General features: G+C 37.2%; 1 protein-coding gene across 1 annotated transcript in view; it reads left to right on the top strand.

Moving 5' to 3' along the window:
- LOC107730428 (AT-hook-containing transcription factor-like) overlaps positions 1-8023 on the top strand; it is a 17756-nt gene extending 9733 nt beyond the window's left edge. The window contains exons 8-20 of the mRNA XM_016541273.1: positions 395-560; positions 1459-1576; positions 2128-2278; positions 3285-3378; positions 3794-3888; positions 4175-4507; positions 4585-4761; positions 5238-5314; positions 5442-5567; positions 5662-5796; positions 5884-6004; positions 6189-6330; positions 7859-8023. Of these exons, the coding sequence (XP_016396759.1) occupies positions 395-560; positions 1459-1576; positions 2128-2278; positions 3285-3378; positions 3794-3888; positions 4175-4507; positions 4585-4761; positions 5238-5314; positions 5442-5567; positions 5662-5796; positions 5884-6004; positions 6189-6330; positions 7859-8023 (1900 nt within the window). The remainder of the gene's footprint in view (positions 1-394; positions 561-1458; positions 1577-2127; positions 2279-3284; positions 3379-3793; positions 3889-4174; positions 4508-4584; positions 4762-5237; positions 5315-5441; positions 5568-5661; positions 5797-5883; positions 6005-6188; positions 6331-7858) is intronic.
- The last annotated feature ends 449 nt before the right edge of the window (positions 8024-8472 follow it).

The following is an 8472-nucleotide window of genomic DNA, read 5'->3' as shown; positions in this document are numbered from 1 at the left end:
CGAAGAGTTTAGATATTTTTCCTATTTAAAACTTGACTCTTCTGTAGTTACATCATGTACTAAGACCGACGGAAAATGAAAAGTTGTGATTTTCTAGGCCGATATGGCTAGGAACTATACTCTCATTCCGGCGTAATAATCACGGTCTTATCCGATTCAATGATCTATGCTAAGCTACAGCTAAAAGTGCTACCGCCAGACCCGGAGATCGGCTGAATGGATTCGAAAACGGTAAAACTCAACTATTTAACTCTAGGGGAGTTGGAAAATGAGCCTATTTTCAAAAATAGTGGAGTGTTCCTTTAAGTCTAAAGTCTGTCAAAACAGGAGAATGAAACTGTTATAGGTCACGGGGTCAACCTGCAAGTGTTGTATCTTCACGTTTGTGTTTAAGGGAGGTCGAGGGGCAGATTTTCAGGATAGGCATGCACCTGGAAGACATTAAAGAGCAGATTGACAGAAATGTCTGCCATGTTTTCTATCCGCCTTCATCTTCCACTCCCTCTCCTCCACCTTGTGAAGATATCCCTCTCTCATCACCCCATTCATCACTGCATAAGGTAACACACACATTAATCTACTTTTTAGGTGACTTTCCCTCATTCATTCATTCAATCATTCATATACTGTACACACACAAAATGACAAGTTTAGCTAATGCTATTTCTGCTTAAAGCACTTAAAACACTAAAATTGGAAATTTGCTGAAAGTTTACTCACCCTCAGACCGTTTAAGATGTAGATGTAGTTTGTTGCTTCATTGGAACAGATTTGGACAAATTTAGAATCTAGCAATTTAACAGCCGATAAAAACATTACAATAATCCACAAGTAAAACACACGACTCCAGTGAAGTGAAAAGCTGTGTGTTTGTAATAAACAAATCCATCATTAAGGTGCTTTAACTTTAAATCATTGCTTCTGGCCAAAATAATCCATAATCCATATTTTTCACCAGGGAAAGCAATATTATACATAGAGGACTCATATTTTAGCCAGAAGCAAGTTAAAAATGTCTTAATGGTAGATTTTTTAATACAAACATGCAGCTTTTCATTTCACAAAATGTTAATTGATTGATTACTTGTGATGTTTTTATCAGTTGTTTGGACTCTCATTCTGACGGCACCCATTCACTATATAGTACACTGGTGAGCAAGTGATGCAATGCTAAATTTCTCCAAATCGGTTCAGACAAAGAAACAAACTCATCTACATCTGGCCTAAGGGTGAGAAAATTTCTATTTTGGGACAAACTATTCCTTTAAACTACTTCTCCTGTTGAGAGTCTGAAATTATTAATGCTCATGTGTACACACACAGTGAAGCTGATATTGTTGTGTGCCTCATATCCGTTTGCATGGCTTGTTTTGCTATGTAACGTGAGAAGTGAATGACTTGGCCGTGGTAGGTTTTGTGGATGCTGTGGCTGAATGAAAAGCATGTGTCATGTTGCAGGAGTCTGTCTTCAGCATCTCCTCTGTCAGACACAACATGGAGGACAATGATGATGAAGAGACCAGTGAAGATCACACAGCTGATGGGCTTTTTCCCAGCGGCACAGAAAACAGCTTCTATCATGTATCACAGTACAGCCATGTTTTATTCCTTATCTGTTTCTGCCTACCCATAGGCCACATTCACACTATGTTGTTTTGGGAAATAACAAATGCACAATGTAGAACTAAATTACCTGTATTCTCATTTTGTGTGTTTACAAAATAGAAGAGTCACTCTTATTTAAACTGAATCAACATTGCTAAATTAAAAACACACAATTCGACTTAGATTTTTTAGTGTCTAGCTACTTTCTACGAAATGTATCTGGGGCGGTAATCAAAAGTTTGCAGGTTCAAACTCCACAATCCTTGAGCTATTAACATTAAGCCTTTAAGGGCATAATTCATCCAAAAATGTAAAAAAATTCTTTGTTATGTTAATTAGAAATGATGTGATCCAGTCCCTTGTTTAGGTCTTTTCTGAAAGATCACTGATGTGGGTCGTAAGAGGAGAGAGCGTATCGTGATATTTAGCACAGCTCAGGTTACAGGTTGAGAGGAGGGACAAGGGAATATCAGTTTCATTATGGAAACACTTAGTTCCCCCTGTTCGTTTTTCTGTATCTTCCTCTGAGGTATTCCACCTTCTCCACTGAAACGCCTGGCACTGCCAGTGAGGAAGAGGAGAACAGACTGACCACAGGAGAGGACCAACACTACCAGGACGTCCTGGCACAAGTGTCCACCTCAACTTTATTAAAGCAGCTGACACACAATAGGTCAGTATTTTACTCGCAGATTTGTATTCTTTGCGGTGCGTGCTTTGCAACATTGTACCAGATAGCAATTTTAAAAGTTACAATTTTACAAGAATAGATGGTAAATCAAAGGTGCATGATTTAGGGTTATTATAGTTAACTGAAACTAAAACCATATTTTTTGTTTTGTTTCGTTTCGTTTCATCTATTTGCCAAAGCAGCATTTCTCATTTTAATTTAGTTCAACTAACAAAAAATTTATAAACATATATTTTTTTTAAAATGTACAAAAGTGTTTGTATTCTTTGCGGTGCGTGCTTTGCAACATTGTACCAGATAGCAATTTTAAAAGTTACAATTTTACAAGAATAGATGGTAAATCAAAGGTGCATGATTTAGGGTTATTATAGTTAACTGAAACTAAAACCATATTTTTTGTTTTGTTTCGTTTCGTTTCATCTATTTGCCAAAGCAGCATTTCTAATTTTAATTTAGTTCAACTAACAAAAAATTTATAAACATATATTTTTTTAAAAATGTACAAAAGTGCCAAAAACACACAACAAAATTACAAGAACCATCTAAAATTGGAATTAAAACAAAAAAAAACTAATATTAATAAAAACTGTAATATTATCGCAATTATACAGGCATAATTGCAAGTAGCCCTCAGATGAGTCTGTGTGGTCTTGTTGTGTTAGCCCAGAAAATTAGATATATTTAGTGATTTGTGTTGCATGCTATTATTGCTTTATTGCATTGCACTAACAAAAAAGAACCAAAAGGAACATGGTACAATGTTAATATATGGTATTTTGAATTTCTGTAGAGTATTGTGTAAATCATCATTGTACCATGGTACAGCCACAGTACTTTTTGTAAGCGTAATGCGAGTCCTGTGTTGCATTAACACTGACCAATTAGATACAATGGTGCAAATATTATCAGAGTATCAAAAATCAAAAACTATTGTAAATGTTAAAAATAACCTTGTTTTTAATGGCTGCTGTGATCATTCCTCTCTCAGGTATGAAGAGAAGATCAGAGATAGTAAAGCCTCTTTCACTTCTGTAGGACCTTCTCCTTGGAATTCTCCTCAGCCAACCACAGACAAAACACAGGTAACACACACACACACACACACAGCAACAGGATGACATGGAGAGAAAGAGATTAGGTTTGTCTGTGAGAAAACAAATCTGTTGCATGCAAGAACCTGTCAACAACGTCAATGTCAATTGTTAAGTTTATAAAATGATCACATTTCCTCATAGACTGATATAATTATCAGGGTCAGCATTACATTTTGGAGATAAACAGAGTAAATAAGTTTTGTTGTATGTTAGATACAGTACAAAAACTTCCCCAAAATCAAAAAGTCCCCCAAATCATTCTTGTTTTTGAGATACTGTGGGATTTTTTTGTTAGTACTAATATTGTTTGAAGGCATTTGTTGCTACAGCGTGTCACTTGCAGCAGGTATGGGTTGTTCCTTTAATGGACATAATGGCAGAGAGAGTGTTTTTGTTCTTTCAGAGCTTTTTAAGTCCGGAAACTGACAGTGGCTTTGGCAGTTTTGACTTGAGCCGGCCAAACACAGGACTGTCCCAAACACCTTCTAGTGCTTTGAGGTAAAGGCACACACAATGGCAGCTAGTGCTTTAAAACAGGGAAGCAAATATGTAAATTATCAAAGGCAAAATATTTCATTTTGGTGTCTAGTAAGTTACTAGTGTAGAAAAAAACAGTATGTAATATTCACAAATGGGAATGCCAAAAGATAAGATTATAAATGCTAAACTAAATGTGCTTTTATATTCAGATTAGAAATTTTATCTTATGAAAGATATTCTATAGCAGAACTGACATTTGAAAAAATATAACATTTTATAAAAAAAATTCTGATGTTTCGTTCAGTTCTGCACTCTCTGATAATGTCATCAGCATGGCAAATATGAGCGGTTCAGACAGTGAAGCCTCCCACTCCAATGTACGAACTCTATCAGTGGCACCACGACCTGTGCAGCCCACAGTGAACCACCTGGAATATGAACAGCTGGGTACACAAGCCATGGAAGCAAGAAGCATTACCCAGAATGCACCTGTTAGAGCTCTAACAGAGGATGACACATCAGTAGGTGGCGCCACTGCCATGCCTAACCAGGAGACTAACAGAAGAGGGTATGTTCAGATGGGAAAGAGCCATTCTGCAAATGAGACGCACTCAGCATCAAACTGCTCATGCCACAAGTAAGTATTAAAGGAAGTTGTTTATTGTTACCAGCAAATTGTTAGATTAACCATCATTTCCATTGTGCTCTTCACAGTAGTGAGGTTATCCTTGCACTGCAGTATGAGGTGTCGCGCCTCAAGAGGGCACTAGAGGAGAGCCTTGGTCACCTGCCTCATGAGAGCAAGAAGACTGATTATCCGAATGACAGGTATCCATTGGAGAGGAAGCATAAGGGACAGACCCGTAGCCAGAACAGAGGCGCCTCCCGCAGGTACTTCAAGTTTGGGTCCTGTAAGTGTCCAACGAAACCATTTTTTTTTCTACAAATTTTTGGTTCCCCAAAGAAACTTTCAGTGAACAGTTCCTAAAAGAACCATTTTTATTTTAGTGTGAAGAATAATCTGATGACCCTTTACACTATAAAGAACCTTTAGTGCAATGGAAAAGTTCCAGTCTTAAAAATAAATATCCCAAAAGGGAATTTTCGTAGCGATGCCATAGAATAACCATTTTGGGTTTCCCAAAGATTCTTTCAGTGAACAGTTCTTAAAAAATATATTGTTTTCTTAGTGTGAAGAACATTTTTTTTTTTTACTATAAAGAACCTTTAGTTCAATTGAAATGTTCCATGGATGTTAAAGGATCTTCATAGAACCATGATGCCAATAAAAAAACATTATTTATAATATAATAGTGTTGTTTCTTCGAGGTTTGCAAACCTAATATGCACCCTCACTATACCATCAGACGTGTGAAGACAGACTCAAACCTTCAGATGACTGAGGACTGGATCTCTTCTGATATGGAGCTCAGCAAGAGCAAAGGTGACAGCGTCACAATTTGGTTCACACTTGTTTCTTTAGCAACACATGTAATAAATGTGGTTAAGTATTGGTGTTTGTTAATGTCTATACAGTGAAACTGAAGTAAAGGGTATTTGTGTGTTGTCAGTCACTGACGGTGAGGATTCAGATCACACCATGAGTTTCCAGAGAGCCTTCAGTCCATCACACGGACAAATACGCACCCGCTTCAGTGCTGACAAGAGGTCACATGACTCCAGAACCTTATCCAAGGGTATGACTATACCTTTTAGCGAAATAGTATTTTGCTGCAGTTCAGTATGTAGAGAGATAAAGGTACTCAAATGTTTTTCTCTCAATGGTAACAGCCTCAGTGGAGAGCTTTCCTTTGGACACATCTCAGTTCAGCCAGTCTGATAGCCATCGGAGAGCCAGCATTGGGCCAACAATCCCCAGCACTGACACTGAGCCAACCAACAAAAGTGCCAGCTACAGAACTGCAAGTGAGGAACCACTTTAAAACCTACTACCTCTGTATGTCATATACACTGGAAAACCAAGTAAAGAAAGAGTGTCCTTTGTTGTTTCAGTGGGAAACTTGGGGAATATCTTCTTAAACAGCACAAAACTTGCCCCTTCTATTCCTGCTCATCCTTCCCATAAGCCTCTGCTGCAGGTCAACTATGGCTCCTCCTGTAGTCTACCTGCTGGGTAAGCAATTTAGCAGTTAAATGGCAAACAAACTATTAAATACGCACCCAACACATCATATTACCAAAGCACAAATGCAGCTTGATCTGTCAAGGTTAGATCATAGACTAATAGGTCATACAGTAAACTGTACACATAACCGTTAATTGACAATAGCATTTGACTGCACTGGCTGTTTTCCCAGATTTAAAGTGCGAGATCAAGCATCAGAACCTGTGTCCACTAGGAGGCGCTCTACTCAGTCTGACTCAGCGCTGCTTCCCAGTGATGTCTTCTTTCAACGGACCTCACTGCGAACCAGTGGAAGACTACACCGCTCCAGCAGAGTCAGTTTAGACTGTCATACAGCTAACATCCACACAACAGAACAAGGCATAATTTAGTAATGCAAACATTTTGAATTTAAGTTAAAATGTAATTTTAAAACTTTACAACGTTGATTATTTACAATATAATTCCAACATAACAGTAACGTATACTAAACATATACATTACTGTTCAGAAGTTTTGGGGTTGTAAGATTTTTTTTTTTTTTTTAAAGAAATATGTTTATTCAATAAGGATGTAAATATGATAAAGTTTTATAATGTTACACAATATTTCTATTTCAAATAAATACGGTTCCTTTGAACTTTATATTCATCAAAAATGACTGTTTTCACAAAAACATGAAGCAGCACAAATGTTTTCAACATTGATAATAATAAATGTTTATTGAGCAGCAAATCAGCATATTAAGATGATTTCTGAAGGATCATGTGACACTGAAGACTGGAGTAATAATGCTGAAAATTCAAATTACATTTTAACAATATATTAAAACAGAAAACATTTATTTTAAATTTTAATAATACAGTGGGGGAAATATTTATTTGATCCCCTGCTGATTTTGTAAGTTTACCCACCTACAAAGAAATGAAGGGTCTGTAATTTTTATGGTAGGTTTAAACCTCGAGTTGCCAAACGACAGCCAAGAAACCTTAAGGATTTAGAGAGGATCTGTAAAGAGGAGTGGATGAAAATCTCAAAATCCCTCCTGAGATGTGTGCAAACCTGGTGACCAACTACAAAAAAAACGTCTTACCTCTGTGCTTGCCAACAAGGGTTTCTGCACCAGTCATGTTTTGCTTGGGGATTAAATACTTATTTCACTCACTGGACTGCAAATCAATTTCTAACCTTTATAATCTGTTTTTTCTGGATATTTTGGTTGGTATTCTCTCTATAGACGGTTTCATCGGGCGCACACGCCTGGCCCGAAGTTAACTATGTGTTTGCTTATCAGTCTGGCTATGGCGCCGGCTACAAACGCCGTTAAAGTTAAGGTGAATAGACTGAAGTTGGGCTCAGGTGGTTGTGCTGTGGGATGTGTTTCCCATACATTTATTTATTTGTGGCGCTCGCCATAATATCAAAACTGACGGATTTTCCAAAAGGCTAACATATTTTGCTTATCAAAAATAATCTACTTTATTTAGGGACTACTTAGCTGCTGTTATTGATTCTATTTGGAAGTCTACCGGAAGTTAAGTTAGGGCCACAAAAGCGCGCATGCGCAGTAACGTTTGTTTATGTTATTGCCGTTGAAACCGTCTATACGTTAAAATAAACCTACCATAAAATTATAGACCCTTCATTTCTTTGTAAGTGGGCAAACTTACAAAATCAGCAGGGGATCAAATAAATATTTCCCCCAACTGTATTTCACAGTAATACTGTATTTTTGAACAAATAAATACAGCCTTGGTGAGCAAATATTGCAAAATCTTACTGACCCTAGACTTTTGAACAGTAGTGTATTATATATTCACATACAGCATAGATATGTATTCATTTTTGTTGCATGCTTTTCAGGAGGAATCAGTACATAAGACATTGGACAAGGCCTTGCAGGCAGCTTTTCTGATGAAGCAGACCACGGACAGGATGGCGGACGCTCTCTCTGCTGACCTGGCCAAGGCTCAGCTCCAGAGGAAGGTATTGGGCCTACATCCTCTCAGCAGCAGAGCGGGCAGTTAGCTGTACTGTAATATACTCTCTCTAGGACAATACAATGAAGTATACTCTAAACCATTTCATGAATCTGATTTTACACATCTGTTTAAAAGTGTTTGGGGTTTTGCATTATCGTCAAATAAAAAAAGCTGACCTGAAAGTTTGTCTTTTGTAATATTTGTAATAATGATCATGACCAATAAGGGGCAGAATAGAGCCTCTTAATGTAGCCATTATGACACAATACTTACAATAATGTAAGTGTGATGCAATTATAATGACCAGATTAGCACAATCCAAGAATACCTGTCTCTAGTATAATGTATCATAAAACACCTATGGATTTCCTTGTTGGATTTGACTTCTGTCATCACATACCATAATGTTATAAGGAAAATTTGAGTTTTACTGAAACTAGGGCTTTTCAGTGTTAAATTCCAATACAACTTCCCTCAGCTTCATAAGACTATCAC

Source organism: Sinocyclocheilus rhinocerous, unplaced genomic scaffold, assembly GCF_001515625.1.
Source record: "Sinocyclocheilus rhinocerous isolate Xijiao unplaced genomic scaffold, SAMN03320098_v1.1 scaffold1780, whole genome shotgun sequence".
Classification (NCBI taxonomy): domain Eukaryota; kingdom Metazoa; phylum Chordata; class Actinopteri; order Cypriniformes; family Cyprinidae; genus Sinocyclocheilus; species Sinocyclocheilus rhinocerous.
Note: the sequence above shows the minus strand (reverse complement) of the source record. Positions and strands in the feature narration are given on the sequence as shown.